This window comes from Girardinichthys multiradiatus, chromosome 6 (genome assembly GCF_021462225.1).
Source record: "Girardinichthys multiradiatus isolate DD_20200921_A chromosome 6, DD_fGirMul_XY1, whole genome shotgun sequence".
NCBI classification, from domain to species: Eukaryota; Metazoa; Chordata; class Actinopteri; order Cyprinodontiformes; family Goodeidae; genus Girardinichthys; species Girardinichthys multiradiatus.
In genome coordinates, this window is record NC_061799.1 from 20,903,327 (window position 1) to 20,924,321 (window position 20,995).

At 40.5% G+C, this 20,995-nt stretch overlaps 1 protein-coding gene across 4 annotated transcripts in view; it reads right to left on the reverse strand.

Annotated features, from left to right (window-relative positions):
• Positions 1 to 20,827, reverse strand: part of yeats2 (YEATS domain containing 2) — a 34,554-nt gene extending 13,727 nt beyond the window's left edge. Inside the window, exons 1-17 of one of the 4 annotated variants that reach the window (XM_047368702.1) lie at positions 20,663 to 20,827; positions 20,143 to 20,248; positions 19,963 to 20,060; positions 19,720 to 19,812; positions 18,938 to 19,171; positions 18,720 to 18,838; positions 12,964 to 13,125; positions 11,845 to 11,956; positions 11,451 to 11,495; positions 8,693 to 8,867; positions 8,199 to 8,441; positions 3,634 to 3,801; positions 2,679 to 2,764; positions 1,840 to 2,019; positions 1,500 to 1,728; positions 802 to 960; positions 462 to 589 (exon numbers count right to left, since the gene is read on the reverse strand). In XM_047368702.1, the coding sequence (XP_047224658.1) occupies positions 462 to 589; positions 802 to 960; positions 1,500 to 1,728; positions 1,840 to 2,019; positions 2,679 to 2,764; positions 3,634 to 3,801; positions 8,199 to 8,441; positions 8,693 to 8,867; positions 11,451 to 11,495; positions 11,845 to 11,956; positions 12,964 to 13,125; positions 18,720 to 18,838; positions 18,938 to 19,171; positions 19,720 to 19,812; positions 19,963 to 20,060; positions 20,143 to 20,242 (2,331 nt within the window). In that variant the 5' untranslated portion in view covers positions 20,243 to 20,248; positions 20,663 to 20,827. Of the gene's footprint in view, positions 1 to 461; positions 590 to 780; positions 961 to 1,499; positions 1,729 to 1,839; positions 2,020 to 2,678; positions 2,765 to 3,633; positions 3,802 to 8,198; positions 8,442 to 8,692; positions 8,868 to 11,450; positions 11,496 to 11,844; positions 11,957 to 12,963; positions 13,126 to 18,719; positions 18,839 to 18,937; positions 19,172 to 19,719; positions 19,813 to 19,962; positions 20,061 to 20,142; positions 20,249 to 20,501; positions 20,631 to 20,662 lie in introns of those variants that run through there. The other 3 variants (XM_047368699.1, XM_047368697.1, XM_047368698.1) reach the window with 3 other exon arrangements.
• Between the last annotated feature and the right edge of the window lie 168 nt (positions 20,828 to 20,995).

Sequence of the window (20,995 nt, forward strand, 5' to 3'; positions counted from 1 at the left end):
AAATACACACTACATCTTTATTTCATAAAATGATTTCAGTAAGTCTGAGTTATGTCTTGTTGCGAAGAGCAATTGTGAGTGAAATGGTCATTATATGATGATATATGACAGCTGACAACCAGATAAATGCTTTTAGTCAGCATCTAATCGTAGAGTCAGAGGGTGACCAACTGTCCCTCAGACGCTACAATAAAACGAAATGAAATAATTGTTGTGCAACAGTAGTATGTTGAAATAAATAAAACAAGAATATGACCTTCACCAGTTTCATAAAGATGAAAGACTTCTGCAATTAAAAGGATATGGTCTAATAAACAAAACAAGGAATTAATAAAGAACCCATCCATTTTTTAGATCCTCTTTAATCTAGATGTAGAAGAACGATCAAACAAGAGACCATGAATGGCACAAACACAGACTAGAGGCAAAGGGTTTGCAGAAAAAAATCCTGTTTTTCCAACCTGTGGGGTTTGTTTCAAAATGTAAGATGTATAGGAGAGGTTGGAAGGCAGACTGCTTGAAGACGAGGAGGATGAGGAGTTCTGAGAGCCGCTTGCACCTGCCGACGAGCCGCTCTGGGACTGGTGGCCTACATAACAGACAGACACATTCACATCAACTTTGAACCAGATAAACATTCAGGTTTAAATATGGTGCTTTATTGAGATGGGAAGTAATGAACATGACAGGCAACAGCAAATTTCTCCATGCACGCCCTCCTTCCAACAATATTCATTAAGACAGAAATTTGTTTTGAGGATATTTTACGAAAATACAAACCCGTGACGTAACTTGTCTTACTTGCACCAGAGGCTCTGAGGATGGCTCCTTGTGGAATGAGAAGCAGCTTTCCCTTCCCTGATGGGTTCTTACTGTTGGTGGTTAGGTAGAGTTTGGTGCCTGGAGGCAGATTGGCCAGGTTGGCCAAATTGTTCGCTGGCAGCTGAAGAGTGGCCATCACTAGGAATGAACAGAAAAAATACACAGAAAGAACAAATACTTACTTGCCCGGCTTATACATTGTGTTTTTATATGAAGATATTGTGATGAGATTTTATTACACAGCCAATATACCCCATTATTTTGATGAATAACAGTTTCATGGTGCGACATGTTTTGGTAGTGGTTATAATGAGGAATGTAATGAGAGATTTACTAAGTAAAGAAAACTACTTTAGCTGTTTATGATCTTAGTGATGCATTAAAAAATGAAGTCGGAGGAAGAATAAAAGCTATTAGACAATTATAGAAGGAAACTGTGTTTTCTATGGAAGCACTACTACTGCTTGCTCAGGGTGCTACATTTACACCCCCCATCCACTCATAGCTGGAAGGCTATAAAGAAAGTTTGAGTGCTGTTATTATAGCTGTTCAGGAGAAATCTTTACAAAAATCAGGGATCGAAAAACTGCCACAAAACTCTGATAGGTTCATCTCTGGGTTGGATTTTCAAAATTATCTCTCTGAAACATGGAGCTTGCATGTGTGTGAACTCTGACCTCCACTCTTGCCACCTGAGCCACCAGCAGACTTGGCGCCACCTTGCTGACCAGTGATGCTGCCGGCTCCACTGACAATGGCTTTAGCAACTCCCTGAGCCAAAACCTGCTTCCCTCCCATCACCTTGGAGACGACAGGGCTGCCCTTTGCAACCAGAATCTGTCCACTGCTGATGGCGACCTGTTTCACTGAAGACTGAAGCGCTGAGCTCACAGGAATACCCAACATCTTTAAAGACAAGTATCACATTTGGTTTGTGATTTGTTAACTTGTAAATCATCAAATGTATTATTATTCATGTGAATCATTGGTCCACTTCCAAGTTAAAGAAGCTGTGACCTTGCTAGTTGTGGACCCTGTGGCCTCCCCAGCCCGTTTCTGGCTCGACATGGAGATCATCTGACTTCCTTTCACTGCGACAAACTGGTGGGCTGCAGCAGGTTGCTGCTGGCTGGTTACTGTGGAAACCATCTGCTGTTGCTGTGTTGAAACTTCCCCTGGCTCCTGCTTGATTATTACCTGCAAGGAAACGTATTGAGAGAGGGTAACAGGACAACCGCACTGCCCAAGAGCCACAGGAAGCAAAGATACTAAAACATTAGGAAAACCTGCAGTACACAGTATGCATACTTCAGAGATATCATAAATGATAAATATGATGCCTTCTGACTGGAAACGAGGGTGCAATCACTTTTTTAGCAACTGTTGAGAACTAGGAAGTGATTTAATGCCTAAAGCGTTTTTTGTGAAGGGCCATCATCATTTATTCATAACATAGATGTTTGTACATTTTCCATATGTTGCCATAATGTGGGGTGTTTAATGCAACAGCAGATGTCAGAAATAAAAAAAACAGCAAAAACACATCAAAACCAATAAAATCCCCACTATGAAAGAAGGTCAGGATAATGAGAATGTGAGGAGTGAAGTAATTCTACAGCATCTAATAGAGATTTCTTGTGACACTGAAATGTGCGGTTCTGTCAGGAAAGCTACTCACAGATCCCCACCCACCCCCTGAAGATGTCCCATTTAAATAGGTGCCAAGGCGCTCACATCTGCTGAACATAACACCCCAGACTTCTAATAATACCACACTGCTCTGTTAACAACACCGATGACGACGCGACAGACTATGTGACCTTTTAGCTCTACACGCTTTCAAGTTTCAAACTCACCTTTAATCCTGAGGAGAGGAAAGTGCCGGTGTGAACTTTAGGCGCTGGAGAGCGGGTTCCTTGAGCCTGTTTGGCTGAGGGGCTTCCTGTGTAATAACATACACATAGACATAGTACATCATGGAATAAGATAAATATTTAGGGGTGAGGACTTCTGCAGTTTTTGATAACTAGTGATAGGTATCTGTGGTGCAAGGTGACAGTTTCTTGTATGGGCTATTATGCATGGATGTATTTACCTGGTAAAAATGCATTTCTTACCTAGTGCTAGTAGAAAAAAAATAAAGTGCAGGTTTGGTGACTCAGCCACAACACCCACATCCGACTCACCCACTGGGATGAGAGGTTGCCTGACAGGAATCCAATCCATTTACCAGATCTGGCTTAGCTGTGCACTTATAAAGTGCAGGAGCAGCTGAGTGTCTGTGTATGTATGTGTGTGTGTGTGTGCGCATTAAAACAATGTAGGAGAAAGAACTGAGAGTTTTGATGAGTAAGTGCTTTCAATAGCTATGACCATGTAAGAACCTTTGGTTGCACGGCGAGTGAGCACTCGATTCATGTGGAACGGAGATTTTATCCTCCAGTCAAGTGCAATCAACATTTATGGGAAAATTCTGATGTGAGCAGGATGCCTCATCCAATACAATCTGACGATTAAACACATCAGTCACTATGGAAACCACTTATCCAGGAACTACCCTGCTTGATCACGACATGTAACATTAGGCCTAAGAAAATAGAAACATAAAAACGAGGTGGGATGGAACACATTTCTGGGAAGAGGGAGAAAGGGAGAGAACATCTAGCAGGTATGTCCCATTTCCTGGTCCCAAGTACAGTTTTGGCAGCATTTTTTATTTCGGTGTGGGTGGTTAAGACACTGCTATCAAAATTAGCCCCAGGTTTGTTTCTGATTCTGAGCAACACACAGGCAGTGGAGCTGGAGACATACCTGTGGCGGTAGCTGATGAGGACGCCAGGCTGATCACCTGGCCAGGCTTATCAACGATAATGTACGGGTTGTTGAGAACAGAGGAGGCGCTCTGCTTGCTGTGGACAGGGGTGGAGGAGGTGGGTGTCCGGGGCAGTGGTGAATGGCTGGGAGTAGAGATGGGTGAACCTGTAGATGTTTAAGGACACCAGCTGTTAGACAAATAGCCTCATGGGCAGTCAGAAATAGCAGAAAACAGCAGGAAAAAGAAAATCATATGAAATTAATTCCATCTCAGTTTTTAAAATTTCTCTCTGAAATCATCTCACAGAAAAAATATTTTATTTTACAATAAATCAGTGATATGTAACCATATACAGTTACATGACAAAGTATGTGTAATTGCCTATGTGTTGTTGCCTCTGCTTTCAGCACCAGCCTGGAAAGTGAGCAGCTCTGGTACCTGCTGCAATCAGAAGCTAGAAAGGAGAGAGGAGAGAGGAGAACACCAGAGAACGTCTCCACAGACGGGGAGCGTTGTAGATGACCATTTGGCTCAGGCTGCTGACATCATCATGTACATCAAACACTTATTCACCTCATTTACATCTTTCTTCTATGTATATAGTGCTTAGATATCACTGTACTGTATCGTGTCTAGAGTTGGTGTATATATATATATATATATATATATATATATATATATATATATATATATATATATATATATATATTTTTTTTTTTTTTCCAAAATTACTTTTGGAAAACAATTTACAGTCTGTAAATACTTAAATAATTCTGTTATAATACAGAATTACTATAACAGAATTGTATATGTGTATATATATATATATATATATATATATATATATATATATATATATATATATATATATATACACACACATATATATATATATATATATATATATATATATATATATATATATATATACACTCATGCTTGTAATTTTCACTTTTTATTCATGGTTATTTATTATCGTTTCTATTATTTATCTATCCTTCCTAATATCACCTTACTAGAGGTACACCTTTAATCTGTCCTGCCGCTGAAAATACACTGCTCAAAAAAATAAAGGGAACACTTAAACAACAATATAACTCCAAGTAAATCAAACTTCAGTGAAATCAAACTGTCCACTTAGGAAGCAACACTGATTGACAATTAATTTCACATGATGTTGTACAAATGGAAAAGACAACTGGGGGAAATCTTTGGCGATTAGCAAGACACTCAATAAAGGAGTGGTTCTGCTGTTGTGGACCACAGATCACTTCTCAGTACCGATGCTTTCTGGTTGATGTTTTGGTCACTTTTGAATGTTGGTGGTGCTTTCACACTCGTGGTAGCATGAGACGGACTCTACAACCCACACAAGTGGCTCAGGTAGTGCAGCTCATCCAGGATGGCACATCAGTGCGAGCTGTGGCAAGAAGGTTTGCTGTGTCTGTCAGCGTAGTGTCCAGAGCTTGGAGGCGCTACCAGGAGACAGGCCAGTAAACCAGGAGACGTGGAGGAGGCCGTAGGAGAGAAACAACCCAGCAGCAGGACCGCTACCTCCGCCTTTGTGCAAGGAGGAACAGGAGGAGCACTGCCAGAGCCCTGCAAAATGACCTCCAGCAGACCACAAATGTGCATGTGTCTGCACAGACAGTTAGAAACCATGAGGATGGTATGAGGGCCAGACGTCCACAAATGGGGGTTGTGCTCACAGCCCAACACCATGCAGGACGCTTGGCATTTGCCAGAGAACACCAGGATTGGCAAATTCTCCACTGGTGCCCTGTGCTCTTCACAGATGAAAGCAGGTTCACACTGAGCACATGTGACAGACGTGACAGAGTCTGGAGACACCGTGGAGAGCGATCTGCTGCCTGCAACATCCTTCAGCATGACCGGTTTGGCAGTGGGTCAGTAATGGTGTGGGGCGCCATTTCTTTGGAGGGCAGCACGGCCCTCCATGTGCTCGCCAGAGGTAGTCTGACTGCCATTAGGTACCCAGATGAGATCCTCAGACCCCTTGTGAGACCATATGCTGGTGCGGTTGGCCCTGGGTTCCTCCTAATGCAGGACAATGCTAGACCTCATGTGGCTGGAGTGTGTCAGCAGTTCCTGCAAGATGAAGACCTTGAAGCTATGGACTGGCCCGCCTGTTCCCCAGACCTGAATCCGATTGAGTACATCTGGGACATCATGTCTCGCTCCATCCACCAACGTCACGTTGCACCACAGACTGTCCAGGAGTTGGCGGATGCTTTAGGCCAGGTCTGGGAGGAGATCCCTCAGGAGACCATCTGCTGTCTCATCAGGAGCATGTCCAGGCGTTGTAGAGAGGTCATACAGGAACGTGGAGGCCACACGCAATACTGAGCCTCATTTTGACTTGTTTTAAGGACATTACATCAAAGTTGGATCAGCCTGTAGTGTGTTTTTCCACTTTAATTTTGTGTGTGACTCCAAATCCAGGCCTCTATTGGTTAATAAATTTGATTTCCATTAATGATTTTTGTGTGATTTTGTTGTCAGCACATTTAACTTTGTACAGAACAAAGTATTGAATGAGAATATTTCATTCATTCAGATCTAGGATGTGTTATTTGAGTGTTCCCTTTATTTTTTTGAGCAATGTATTTAATTTCACCCTAGGGGGATGATAAAGTTTATCTTATCTTTATTTTAATAATTCTATGAATGTTATGGAAGTTTACCTATTCATTTACTCCACTATTAAGGGGGTGGATCCCTGCGTGATCGAGCCGGTAGAATATTATTAATTCAGTGTTATTCATAGTTTGGAGAGTATCTGTCCGTCTTTTCACCATCTCTGTTTAAGACACTCTTGAGCTTACTAATGCCCCTTTTCCACAGGGTCGTTTTAGACGGCGCAGCTCTGCACCACTCGGTTTCGCTCTACTCGGTATGGTATCTTTTGTGTTTCCACTGACCTGCCAACGGCTGAAGCCCCACCTCCAGCCATCAGTGTAATGGCTGTGCGGCCATTGACGTTACTGTGTTACATTGTCACATTAAAGCAATATGCGTGAAATGATACAAATTAATTGAAAATAAAAACATAAATAAACTAAATACTAATAACGTTTGTATTAATGTATATGCAAGAATGTCTTATTTATGTTTTTTTATGTTTAAAATGATTCACTGGGATAATTATGTGGACCACCGCCCAGCCAGAACTTAAAATAAGGCTCAGGGGTTCTGATGTTAGGGGGCGTGTGGCAGGAGAAGCAGAGAGGAGAAACCCTGCTGTCTGGACTGGTGAAGCTCCAAAGTTTGCCTGAAGAAGTTACAATTTTGGGCTTTATGAAGACGTTTTTGTCTTATTCGTGGCAATAACAAGAACTTAAAAGCGCAAAACCGCGGATTTTTGACATTTTGAAATTCAGCGGGCTCGTCCTCCCGTTTGGTCCGATGCAACCAGTATGATTACGGGCAGCTGCTCTCGGCCTGCTCCCTCCTCCTGCAGACGTTCGTTTGCTAAAGGACCGTGAATAAATTTCCGTACCGAACACGCTGTTTCATGGTGGTATTGTTTTGTGTGTTTTGGGGGAAATGTTTGTGCCTCTGAACAGCAGATTTTATATGTGATCAGCTGATTTAGGATGTTATTAAATACATCGCTCTGCCTGCATGCAATTCAGAAAGCTAATCTGTCCTTCTTTTTTGAGCCTTCAGGCATGGTTTATGACCCGTAAATGGTAAAATTACATGTATGACCTGCTCTGACCACTGTTCTCCTTAATATTTTTTGTAGTTGCTCTTGAGTTTTATTAACTTTTCCCTGCACTGTCTCAACGAAAACCTTCTCATTTCTCCTCCTCCCATGGCCAATCAGTGAAAAGCAGTCGGTTCACGTCATACGTAGTCCCTACTCAGCCCTAGTCATACCTGTTCAGGAGCAGGGACCAAAAACGCAGCTACCGGCACAGAAAAAACAGTAAAGTAAACGCTTGCAACGGTGAGCCCAATGTAGTCGGGCCAAATCGAGCCAATGGAAACGGGGCATAAAAGTCCAACTCACTACTCTTAACATGTCATTTTAGAAACCATCTTAAGGCCAAGATGCTTCGTGAATAACTTTTATCTTAACGAGGTAAAATTTTAACAAAAAGAGATTTTTCTTAGAATGACGTCACTAGGAGCTACTTTTAGTCTCAGGATCCTTTGTGAATATGTGCCCTAACTCCTTTTGAAAGAGCACCATACTTAGGCCTGATCAGATCATGCTGAAAATGCTCTTCAGTGTGGAAGCTGCAACTCAGGGGAGAAGGCTCACGTCTGCTACTTAGCTAATCAGTAAGGTGCTTTTGACTTGGAACATCGCCGTTGTTCTGAATGGATTGAGTAGGTAGGAAAAGAAATAACATCCTGTCATATGGTGCTCTTATATATTTTGAAGTGTGCAAAAATAGAAAATTATAATCCATCTTATAAGAAATTTGTGTGTATAAATGTGTTATTTTGATGGCATATTACAAAGTACCTTAGAATAAAGAGTTGTTTAAAAGGATGTGATTCATCGTCCTGACTGAGAGGAGACACTTACCTGAGACTATTTTACAGCTCATGGTGATTGGTTGGAACGATTTCCCCGGAGACTCAGCAGGACTGGGCGCCTGTCCCTGGGGAACTATTTTACAGCTTGCTGTGATTGGCTGGAAGGCAGAGTTACCATGGGAACCCAGAGTGAGCCTCTCACTAGGTCTGGGCCTTGTTGGAGTGCGTTCACCGGCGGCAAGACCTGGATTATGGACACTTTCGGAACCCCCCATCTCCGCTTTCAAAAAACCTGCAGACAGAGGACTCGTCTGACTTCCAAATCTAGTTCAAAAAAACAACATGACTGAAAACCAGAACCAGAAATGGAAGAAACACTGCAATGATTGCGCCCCAAATGTGACTGAAGAAGCAATATGATGAACGTAGCAGAGAAAATGTCAACAAAATCATCTCTAAAACAGTACAACATATAAATCAGCAACTAGGGAAACACTTTTTCTTCAAACTCTGTTACAAAGCTGGTGTTTCTGTTGGTAGTACCTTTTTCTGCACTGAAATCATGCAAGACAGGGGAACTAGGGTGTCCATAAGTCTGGGCTAGGGAGGATGTGGACATGGGGCTGGCTGCTGTTAAAGCCGCTTTCTTGGAGGATGAGGAGGGTTTAGGCATGTAGTCTTCGCCAAGAGAATCTCTATGAAGCTCCACATCAACCACCTGAAACACATACCTTGTCTTCAGGAGTGGACGATACAGCCAATATTACAACGTTTTACACAATAAGATGCTGATTTTACCATGATTTTTTTATTTCATATTACTTACTATTTTCAGAGTTACTAAACAGCACATCAAAAATATCTCCTTAGCAAAAATATAGCCTCTAAAACAGCATCTGGGACAAATAAAATTTGTTAATAAATTTCCAATAGTTTGTGCAATTTTGCTAATGTCTGGCAAGTACATTGGAAGTTTAACAGTACAGTGCCTTGTAATAACATTCATACCCACTTCTAGCAGTGATTTCTGCCATACAGAGTTTTACTGATGGGTCAAAAATCTAACAATAGCAGCTTCTTCCATATTTTTGCTCGATCACCTAAAGTTTTAAACACAACATCTGTTTTAAGTTTGGCTTTCTTCAAATTCTCCCATAAAGACTAGACTTGTTGACAGCTCTCTTGTCAACAGATTCTTCCATCTACAGCTCCTCCAGAGTCACCATGGAGGAGCCGGTTCTCTGATTAATGTGCTGCTTCCCCGACTGGTCATTTTACGAGGACGGCCATGTTTCAGTAGGTGTGTAGTTGTGCCATACTCCGTTTTCAGATGATGGATTGAACAGAACTCCGTGTTCAAAGCTTAGGATATTATTTTATAAGCTAACCCAGCAGTAAACTTCTCCACAACCTCATCTGACCTGTCACATTAGGTGGTATCACCAGATTTTATTTAGTGGTATCGGAGTGAAGAGGGCTGAATAAAAAGTGGCAGATTAAAACTTGAACTAAAAATGTTTTTTAATATAAAAGTTACCCCAGTAAAGCGCACTCTTCCTAGCTAAAAGCTGAGAAACATGTAAATTCATGTATTCATTTATTTATACAATTCTTTTCACAGACAAACTCACAATACACTGTACAACACTAGACATAAAGTATAAAAGACACAATAAAGAATAAGCATAAGATGGTGATTATAAAAACATACTACGGTTAATATAAAACCTTAGGAAAAAGGAAACTGTTTTCAGAAGAATCCACTGGATGAACGAAACGCAAACTTGATTACTAAATTGATGAGTAAAATTTTGATCTTGTGAGAAAACTGAATATGGGGCAACGTGGAAGGGGTTCGTCCTGTAACTGGTGGGTTGCCGATTCGAACCCCTGCTCTGTCCATCTCAGTCGTTGTATCCTTGGGCAAGACCCTTCACCTGCAGAGGGCTTGGTGATGCTGATTGTATGGCAGCCCCACTTCTGTCAGTCAGTCCCAGGGCAGCAGTGGCCACAATGTAGCTCACCACTGTCAGTGTGTGAATGGCTGGATGACTGTAGTGTAAAACGGTGTGGAATCCTTGGACTTGACAAAGCGCTATACAAGTACAATCTATTTATTTAGTGCGAAGATTGAGCATATGTGTGCATAATATATTAAACTGAATCCTGAACTCAACAGGAAGCCGGTGTAATGAATGTAAAACAGGAGTTATGTGATCACGCTTGCTTGAGTCTGTTAATACCGTGGCTGCATTTTCAGCTTTTAGCAAACATGGATTGAATACCAATTAGGAAAAGCCCAGTTTAAACAATACTCAAGGTTTATTTAAAATGGGTATTAGAAAGATCTCGGTTTGTATTATAAACTAACACAATTCTGCAAAAGCATTACAGTAATATTCGGCAAGGCTCATTGTTGAATGTTACTTGGTGAACTTCCTAAAAAGCTAAATAGTAAAGAAGCAGCCATCAGTTTTGCGGCCGTATCCCATCTTTGTTGCTGCAAAGCTTTGACAATATCAATTCTAGCTGATTGTGATACAAAGATCACTTTCACAGTACTTTTTTCTAGCCTTTCTGTTCTTTCAGCATCTTACATCATCCATTAGTGTAATGTGCTTTGCTGTGTTCTGTTCTGTAACGCTGTTATCTGCTGAATGTCTCAGTTTGTCACAACCTGAAAGAACCTCACGTTTTAATGTCATAAAATATGTAGTTACCTGTTAAATAGCTTCTCACATCATCTTTTTTAAAGGCCTCCCTAATACTGAAAATATCTAACTTTGAGTCTTCTTCCTAAAGTAACAACTTCCACTCTGAAGAGTGTTACTGTCGGCATGACCTGGTAGCACTTAAATACCACCCGGAAACATACACAATGTATTTAGATTCTGACATGCTGGTCAGTGGTCAGAGCCGATCAAACTCATAATTAGCTGAGATCGATCACCAGCCGGTTTTATGGAGCTTCCCAAATAAACAGCTTAATGAAAACAGTCAAATAAAATGCTAACTTAGAGGCAAGGTATGGTTAACTCTGAGTGTGCAACATGTGTCAAAACAAAAGCAATGAAATCAACATTACGCCTTAAACCACATTAACAAATGAGGCGGGTTCGGCTGAAAATGATGCATCTGACATCATGGATAGACTCTGACTTATAGACAATACTGTGATCGCTCTGCTCTGGCAGACTGTCATCATGTTTAAAATCTAATATGGTCGTATTGCCTGCACCTACTTGTTGTCACGACAAGGAAATCAGAACAAGAGGAAACAGAATGCACATCTATAACTTACAGTTTCTGCTCCCAGCGTCTGCAGCCCTGTGTATGTTCTGTCCAGCTGCGCAAACACAAGAGAAGTTACACAATAAAACAGGAGACCTGAAACGATGAGAGATCATCACTTACACTCAAATCAGAAACACAATAAACACAATGGATGATAGTAAAAAGCATTAAAATGCTGGATGTGAGGCAAATCCGATTTTGATCTTTTATTTTGGTCCAACATAATTAACTGTCTTCAGCACATTTACCACAAGCTGCATTAAAATCTAAAAGTAAATGGAGGCAACAAGGCAGCTAAAGAGAACATTAAATAAAAGGAAAAGAAGGGCACTGAAAAATACTGACCCTGTCAGAAGAAATAAGCAGCATTAATGGTGATGTGGTCTATGATGAGATCTGACCTTTAACTGGTGGATGATGTCAATGCGTTTGTTGCGAGAGTCTTTGAAGTGGATCTGGATCCTCACAGGAAACTCCCCCCATCCGCGTCGCGTTAAATGAAAGGGAGGCTCGCTGAGAACAGGCACAGTGAAAATCTCCAGTTAACGCTACAAGCATACAAATCTACGGGGGTTTTTTCTCTAAAACATCCTTAAGACTAAATACTCTCACAGGTTTCTGGATGAGATTCAGTTAATAATCTCTTCAAAATCAATGACTTAAGAATGTTAATTTCCCCTTCTTTAAGGTGTGAACACAAAAGGGTGGCCAAATGTTGGTTTATTTTCCATTTCTGCTCAAGAACACCCAACTAGTTTATATGCATCCCTTTATCCAGACTGAGGCTGTCTGAGAGCCAGCAGAGGGCATTGTGCAGGCGTGGGGTTCAACGAGCGTGAACCCGACGCTTGCAGCAACTCATAAGCTCAGGTGGAGCTGCTGCAACATCAGCTCATCCTGCCGGGAGGCCACAGCTCAGTAGATGACTGATGAGAGAGATTATTTGTGAATCAGAAGGGGGTCACTTTTAGGATATTTAAGAATGTTTGGATAATCTGCATTATAATCATCTCAAAAAACACAGTCTTTTAGAGAGACAAAAGTAAGTAAGGTGCTGTATTATTACCAATGCACAAGGGGGCACTATTTGTTAGTATTTTCAGTTGACTGCGGACTCACTGAACTGTTGTCCCACTAAGAGGTTAATGTGAAATCCCTGAATCACATGTCTACTAATGAATACTGCCTCTTATTACACAAGAGTTTTCCAGAATTGTTTTCCTGCTTTCTTCAGTTTGATAAGAGGTGGAGCGAACCACTTTTCTTAGGGCAACAACAAAAAGTTCAAATCAAATATCATGTCCATGGGCAACGCATGCCTGCGCAGAAGCAAACTTCCAGAAACAAGTTTGTCCCAATCTGCCTGACTTCTATTGATGCCTCAAGTAACAACAGCCAAGAGCTGATTTCTATGAGAAGAGGAGGAGCTCTGTCTGTCTCCAACGGCATGTTCAGGATTGAGGAGTGTTTACATGCACCATTTGATTTTAAATATCCAGAAAAATCAAACAGGAACAGACCTGACTTCCACTAGGTCATTAGGTTTGTAGCTGGGATGCAGGAAGAACCAGACTTTCTTCACAAAGTGGTCAATGCTCGGCTCTCTCCTCGAGCCTCTGACATACACCATCCACTTATGGGTTGACTGATCGTTCTCTTCTCGCTTATCTGGGGGAATATACCTAACAGCAAAAAACAGAGAGATCAGTAATGGGTTGTTTAATACATCTCCTTAAAAAAAAATCTGTAAGGAAGGCAGAAAGGATAACTGCTAAAGACAGTTGTTTACTTATTAAATTCTCTAAACAAAAGACACGGGGAAAGAAATGTTTAAAAATGAACACAAGACATCTTCAGGTATAGAAGGATAAAAATGTTGACGTACAGTACAGACCAAACGTTTGGACACACCTTCTCATTTAAAGAGTTTTCTTTATTTTCATGACTATGAATATTGTAGCTTCACACTGAAGGCATCAAAACTATGAATTAACACATGTGGAATTATATACTGAACAAAAAGTGTGAAACAACTAAAAATATGTCTTATATTCTAGGTTCTTCAAAGTAGCCACCTTTTGCTTTGATTACTGCTCCGCACACTCTTGGTATTCTGTTGATGATCTTCAAGAGGTAGTCATCTGAAATGGTTTTCCAACAGTCTTGAAGGAGTTCCTAGAGATGCTTAGCACTTGTTGGCCCTTTTGCCTTCACTCTGTGGTCCAGCTCACCCCAAACCATCTCGATTGGGTTCAGGTCCGGTGACTGTGGAGGCCAGGTCATCTGGCGCAGCACCCCATCACTCTCCTTCTTGGTCAAATAGCCCTTACACAGCCTGGAGGTGTGTTTGGGGTCATTGTCCTGTTGAAAAATAAATGATGGTCCAACTAAACGCAAACCGGATGGAATAGCATGCCGCAGCAAGATGCTGTGGTAGCCATGCTGGTTCAGTGTGCCTTCAGTTTTGAATAAATCCCCAACAGTGTCACCAGCAAAGCACCCCCACACCATCACACCTCCTCCTCCATGCTTCACAGTGGGAACCAGGCATGTAGAGTCCATCCATTCACCTCTTCTGTGCCGCACAAAAACACGGTGGTTGGAACCAAAGATCTCAAACTTGGACTCATCAGACCAAAGCACAGATTTCCACTGGTCTAATGTCCATTCCTTGTGTTCTTTAGCCCAAACAAGTCTCTTCTGCTTGTTGCCTGTCCTCAGCAGTGGTTTCCTAGCAGCTATTTTACCATGAAGGCCTTCATTTCTTAAAGTAATGATGGCCACTCGTTTTTCTTTACTTAGCTGCTTTTTTCTTGCCATAATACAAATTCTAACAGTCTATTCAGTAGGACTATCAGCTGTGTACTGTGTCCACCTCTTGCACAACACAACTGATGGTCCCAACCCCATTTATAAGACTTGAAATCCCACTTATTAAACCTGACAGGGCACACGTGTGAAGTGAAAACCATTTCAGGTGACTACCTCTTGAAGCTCATCAACAGAATGCCAAGAGTGTGCGGAGCAGTAATCAAAGCAAAAGGTGGCTACTTTGAAGAACCTAGAATATAAGACATATTTTTAGTTGTTTCACACTTTTTTGTTCAGTATTTAATTCCTCGTGTGTTAATTCATAGTTTTGATGCCTTCAGTGTGAAGCTACAATATTCATAGTCGTGAAAATAAAGAAAACTCTTTGAATGAGAAGGTGTGTCCAAACTTTTGGTCTGTACTGTAAGTATTTAAACACAGCTATGCAGGTCAGACACATGAGCACAGTGAAACAGAGAAGCAATTAACCCCTTGACACACTTAGTTTAAGCTACATAAATATAATTGAGTGAGCTCATCTCACAGAACGTTGAGGAGCCTCCAGAAACTATACTGTGGGTTTGGTGGATCACATCAGACCCAAGGGGAAGATAAACGAGATAAAAACGTGTTTTTAACCTTTGTCAAGACAGGGCTTGTCGCAAAAATCAAATTGTGGCTCGACTCTTGGGAGCAAACTGTTGCACAAGACCAGTTCATCTGTGTGTTTCAGATCAGAACCACCCACCATCTATTAGTTCATCTTGTTCTTGTTTGCTTTTGATTTAAATGTTACCCATTTAATGCCTTTCACACCTATTGGCACCCCTGGTAAACGTGTATTAAGGTTCAAAAGACTCATGTTGTAAACATTGTACAAAATAAATGTAACTGAAGCATTTTTAATTTATGCAAGTGGTCCCTGAATGGTGTCACACGGACCAAAACCATCAAGTTAAAACTACTTGAAGGTCAAAGTAGTTTTTTTCTTTAATGATACAAAATTAATTTTTATGATATTATTTATTTATTTATAAAAGCTATAAATGCAATGTTTTAAAGGAAACAAATAAAGTAGTCTGATATTTGAAGAAAGGAATCTGGAGATCATTGTATAACTGAAACATAGGAGTTGCTTATAAAAGGTTTGTTATTTGGATAGATATTTTTTATTTTGGACACATTTTTCTGTCTATTCACAACAGAGCAACAAGTCAACAGAAGCCAAGTTTATCGAATGGTCTGCATTTGACTAAAGGTCACTGGATTTTTGTGTTTCTGTATGTAATAAAAATTATTGAAGAAAAAAAAAACAGTTAATAGAAGAGAAATACTCTTGTATTTCCCATTTTGTCAGTCAAAATCTCACCCTAGTTTTTTTTTTTTTTTATGTCCATATGAGTCAGCCGCTTGTGTCGGTGGGCCTTATTTATACCCTTTACTTTTTCACCAGGGGCCACACATAATCATTCCGAAGGACACAAACGGACCCCGGGCGGCACTTCAAACACGCTGGATTTTTGGTTTTTCTTTTTTAAGTTCATGAGCATGTCCGGGGATTTTTAACAAGCAATCATGACTTCCTGATGTAAATAGGACTTGATATACTGGTCCTTCTCAAAAAATTAGCATATTGTGATAAAGTTCATTATTTTCCATAATGTCATGATGAAAATTTAACATTCATATATTTTAGATTCATTGCACACTAACTGAAATATTTCAGGTCTTTTATTGTCTTAATACGGATGATTTTGGCATACAGCTCATGAAAACCCAAAATTCCTATCTCACAAAATTAGCATATCATTAAAAGGGTCTCTAAACGAGCTATGAACCTAATCATCTGAATCAACGAGTTAACTCTAAACACCTGCAAAAGATTCCTGAGGCCTTTAAAACTCCCAGCCTGGTTCATCACTCAAAACCCCAATCATGGGTAAGACTGCTGACCTGACTGCTGTCCAGAAGGCCACTATTGACACCCTCAAGCAAGAGGGTAAGACACAGAAAGAAATTTCTGAACAAATAGGCTGTTCCTAGAGTGCTGTATCAAGGCACCTCAGTGGGAAGTCTGTGGGAAGGAAAACGTGTGGCAGAAAACGCTGCACAACGAGAAGAGGTGACTGGACCCTGAGGAAGATTGTGGAGAAGGGCCGATTCCAGACCTTGGGGGACCTGCGGAAGCAGTGGACTGAGTCTGGAGTAGAAACATCCAGAGCCACCGTGCACAGGTGTGTGCAGAAAATGGGCTACAGGTGCCACATTCCCCAGTCCTGGGCTACAGAGAAGCAGCACTGGACTGTTGCTCAGTGGTCCAAAGTACTTTTTTCGGATGAAAGCAAATTCTGCATGTCATTCGGAAATCAAGGTGCCAGAGTCTGGAGGAAGACTGGGGAGAAGGAAATGCCAAAATGCCAGAAGTCCAGTGTCAAGTACCCACAGTCAGTGATGGTCTGGGGTGCCGTGTCAGCTGCTGGTGTTGGTCCACTGTGTTTTATCAAGGGCAGGGTCAATGCAGCTAGCTATCAGGAGATTTTGGAGCACTTCATGCTTCCATCTGCTGAAAAGCTTTATGGAGATGAAGATGTCATTTTTCAGCACAACCTGGCACCTGCTCACAGTGCCAAAACCACTGGTAAATGGTTTACTGACCATGGTATCACTGTGCTCAATTGGCCTGCCAACTCTCCAGACCTGAACCCCATAGAGAATCTGTGGGATATTGTGAAGAGAACGTTGAGAGACTCAAGACCCAACACTCTGGATGAGCTAAAGGCCGCTATCAAAGCATCCTGGGCCTCCATAAGACCTCAGCAGTGCCACAGGCTGATTGCCTCCATGCCACGCCACATTGAAGCAGTCATTTCTGCCAAAGGATTCCCGACCAAGTATTGAGTGCATAACTGTACATAATTATTTGAAGGTTGACGTTTTTTGTATTAAAAACATTTTTCTTTTATTGGTCGGATGAAATATGCTAATTTTGTGAGATAGGAATTTTGGGTTTTCATGAGCTGTATGCCAAAATCATCTGTATTAAGACAATAAAAGACCTGAAATATTTCAGTTAGTGTGCAATGAATCTAAAATATATGAATGTTAAATTTTCATCATGACATTATAGAAAATAATGAACTTTATCACAAAATGCTAATTTTTTGAGAAGGACCTGTATATAAACCAATTTCTCTTGGCATTTCTTCAAAGTGGGAAAGACAAGAAAACATGTAGATTAAGTTGGGCAAATGCACATTGATCGTAATAGTTAGAGAATATAGCCTAAACATGTCAATTTCTATTGGGCAATAATTAAAATGTTTTTTTTTTTTAAAAGTATGTTTGACAGACAAGGCTGATCCTTGTTTATCTTGGCACCACACACTGTGTCTCCACAACATCCTTCCACATGCCAGCCATGACTATTTTTCATCCAGCCTTCACAAAATCAAGCATGTGGAGTTTGCTAAATCGCACTGGGACTTTAACCAGAACTATATGTTTTGTTTAGATGAGAAGCCCTTCACACTATTAACCTTCCTCCATACCCATCCCAGTCGCCAGACCTAATTTTTAAAGAGAACCTGTGAGGTGAGTTACAGAGAAGAGAGGACAAGAAAGGTCCAGGTCTCTGGGTGATCTAGAGAGATGGTGCGTCCTTCTCGCTATATGCTTCCAAACATCTGGAGCGCTATAGAGTAATAAGTGCTTTCCTATAGACAAGAGGGTTGCAAAAAAGTATAATGTATAAACAGCAGGGCTCCAATGATTGTAGATTGAGCGATTTAATACATAAAAAATCTTAAAGTGATTCCATGTGCTTAAATAAAACAATGGATTTTTCTAACTTTTGTATGAAATAACACTTCTACAAAAAATGAAAAAGTTTATTTAATGCTTTTTAGACTTTTTTTTTTTTTTTTAACCAGGGGGCTAAAAGGGCTGAGGGTGTCATTTAAGCACATGTTTTCCACGATTTAATCTGGATTATTATCCAGGATAATTATAATCTTAGAGTGGATACGTTTTTTTAAAGTTGAAACGTCTGGACTACACATTTAAAAACATATTTATTTATATATTTTAGGAAAATTAAATATGAGAAAGCTACCTGACAATGTCAGACTCTTAATTTTAGTATTAATCTGTTCTATTTGACCACTAAGTTATGCAAACGACATGTCCTTTGACTTCATCAGCTGATAGCTGTAATATCAGGGAGTTTGGATTATTTACAAGTTTTTAGAGATAAATATTTAAGGATTTGGGGAGAGACAAATTAAACAGTGAAGATTTGAATTTCAAACTTTTCTAAAGTGTGATGTTTATAAAATTTCTTATTAGAATTTTAGTTCCTTAATCAGGAATTCTTGCAGGCTCCTGATCATGAGTTGGAAGGACCAGGTCTTCAACATACTTAAGATAATAATTTAAAGAAAGTTTAAGTCCTGGGTTTGTTGCATACTTGGATACGTTTCCGACAACAATGGTCTTCTTAACATAGAGTCTGGAGGCTTCATCTCCAGTGGTGTGGTAGGTCACCCTATGCTCTGCTTCCATGGGTGAAGGCACACCAAATGTGTCCTAAAAGAAAAACATTTGAAGCAAGTATGTGCTTGAAGGAGCATAAGAACAGCCGTGGAAGGATCACAGACTCTAATATTTTAGTTAGGTTGAACTGACTTTGCCTGTGTTTCGTCCAGGTCTGCGTTCCTGCCTGCTGCTCTCCTCTCTCCACGTTCCCTCTCCATTCCTCTCAGCTCCATCTCCTTGCTGGGAGAGGGATTCACACTCTGAATGGGCCAGGGATTGTGTCTCTGAGCCCTGGTTGAGAGGGGAAGAGGAACGGGACGGAGACTCCAAGAACCGGCGAATGGCTGGATGGTTCAACACTGCAGGGTCACTTTTCAAGGTGTGCTAGAATACAGAGAAAATACTATCAGCTTTTGCAATACTATATCACTTTGGCCCTTCGCCATTTAACATCTTCGAAGTCTTGGTTGATTCTTCCTCAATCTCTTTAGGTTTAACAGTTCTTACTGAGCATGTGCCAGTCATACCCACCAGAGTAAAGTTTCCCGCTATGACAGTCATTTCCCATCTAATCACAGCCTGCTATACATGACTATGTTTAATATTGTTTACCAACAAGGCAGAGCTCATAGTTATTTTTGATTTAATCAGACGTTATAATCCCTGACATGAAATAAGAATAAACTGCCCAAACGCAGATCAGAAACACAATCAATGGAAACAGCATAAAACACAGCCTTTCTCTTCATAATTTCTGAAAATAGTTCATTACACAGAAAGATAAACTAATATGCCTGGGTTTTAGTACACGGGTACGAAATGGTTCTCGGACGGGAATAAATGGTTGGTAAGAACTGGCAAAGGGGGTGAACCGACCCAGAACTTTTGTTTTCCTATTTTGACCTATAACAGCTGTATATGTGAAAGCATACCTCTGGAGGCTTTGTTATTCCAGCACTAGCAAAGTAATTAGCCACTATGCATGCCCGTAGTCTGTCCATCATCCTCCTGGCTTCATTTAGACGCTGCAAGGAAATAATAATGAAAGCCGAAAACACAATGTGTTTTATACTGAACATTTTAAAGAATTTCTGCAGATCTTGCCACTTAAAAGCAGAACACAATAAACGTACTACAGATAAAACAAGTATTTTTTTTTATTAGGAATCACATACCTGGCTTATAACATCTATTTCATGCTCTTTGTTCTTCATTTCCAATGAAAACTGCTCCCTGATGATGTTTTCAATCTTTTGTACTGTCGCTTCTCGAGCTAAAAAAAAAAAACCCCAACCTTTTAATCATTTAAATTAATAGCATGCAAACAGGCGTAGTGGGTCACAATATTAACTTACCACTATGTTCAGCCGTTTTGTTTCTCTTATTACTTTGAACCAGTGAAATGGCATCATAGTCAGGATCGTTATCCTCAATTTTCCTTTTAATTCCGGACATGTTTGCCTACAAAAAACATGGGAGAAAATGCAGATTAGGCTAACTGTAGCTTATCGCTCCTATGCTATTTGGACAGTTATGATTGGGTTTAGCGTCGCATTAGCTGCTAAGCAGAGAAGTTCAAACATACAGCTACAGCAAATGATTGAAGCTAACTCTATAGCACGGAGTACCTTGAAAGGTGTTTGCAACAAAGGGGTTTGGTTTTAAACTCCAAGTAAACTGCCTAAAATCTCAAGTGAATGCAATTAGTACTTACATCAAATGCTATTGTGCTTTACCCCCGTAAAAATAAACAAATTTTATTCGTGCAGCCGACTGGACTGTCACGTTACGAAGCGCTATCCTTGTTTGCTAATTTAGCTAACGTTAGCACATGTTTGTAGCCACCGGTTCCGACTACATGAAATAGTAACTTACTGGAGTGCTCTGTGCTGTGTAGTAACGTGAAAAAAGTGCTTGTTTTAAGACAAAGCGAGCATATCCTTGCTTGTATTCGTCCAATACTCGTGTCTTGCTATTTGCTAAATCTCGAACTGCATATGTAGGCTGAGTAGTTGACAGTTAGCCTTACGTTTCACCAAAGCAGCCACTGGGGGCCGCTGTTCTACAATGAGACTTCCCTACTTCAAAGGACTCTTAATCAATGTAACGTAATTCATTGGAAAAATGGAGTATCTCACGATCAGAAATGTGACTTGTATAACAACTTCCAACTAGTATGACAGGTGATCTGAAAGAAAAGTGGAAACA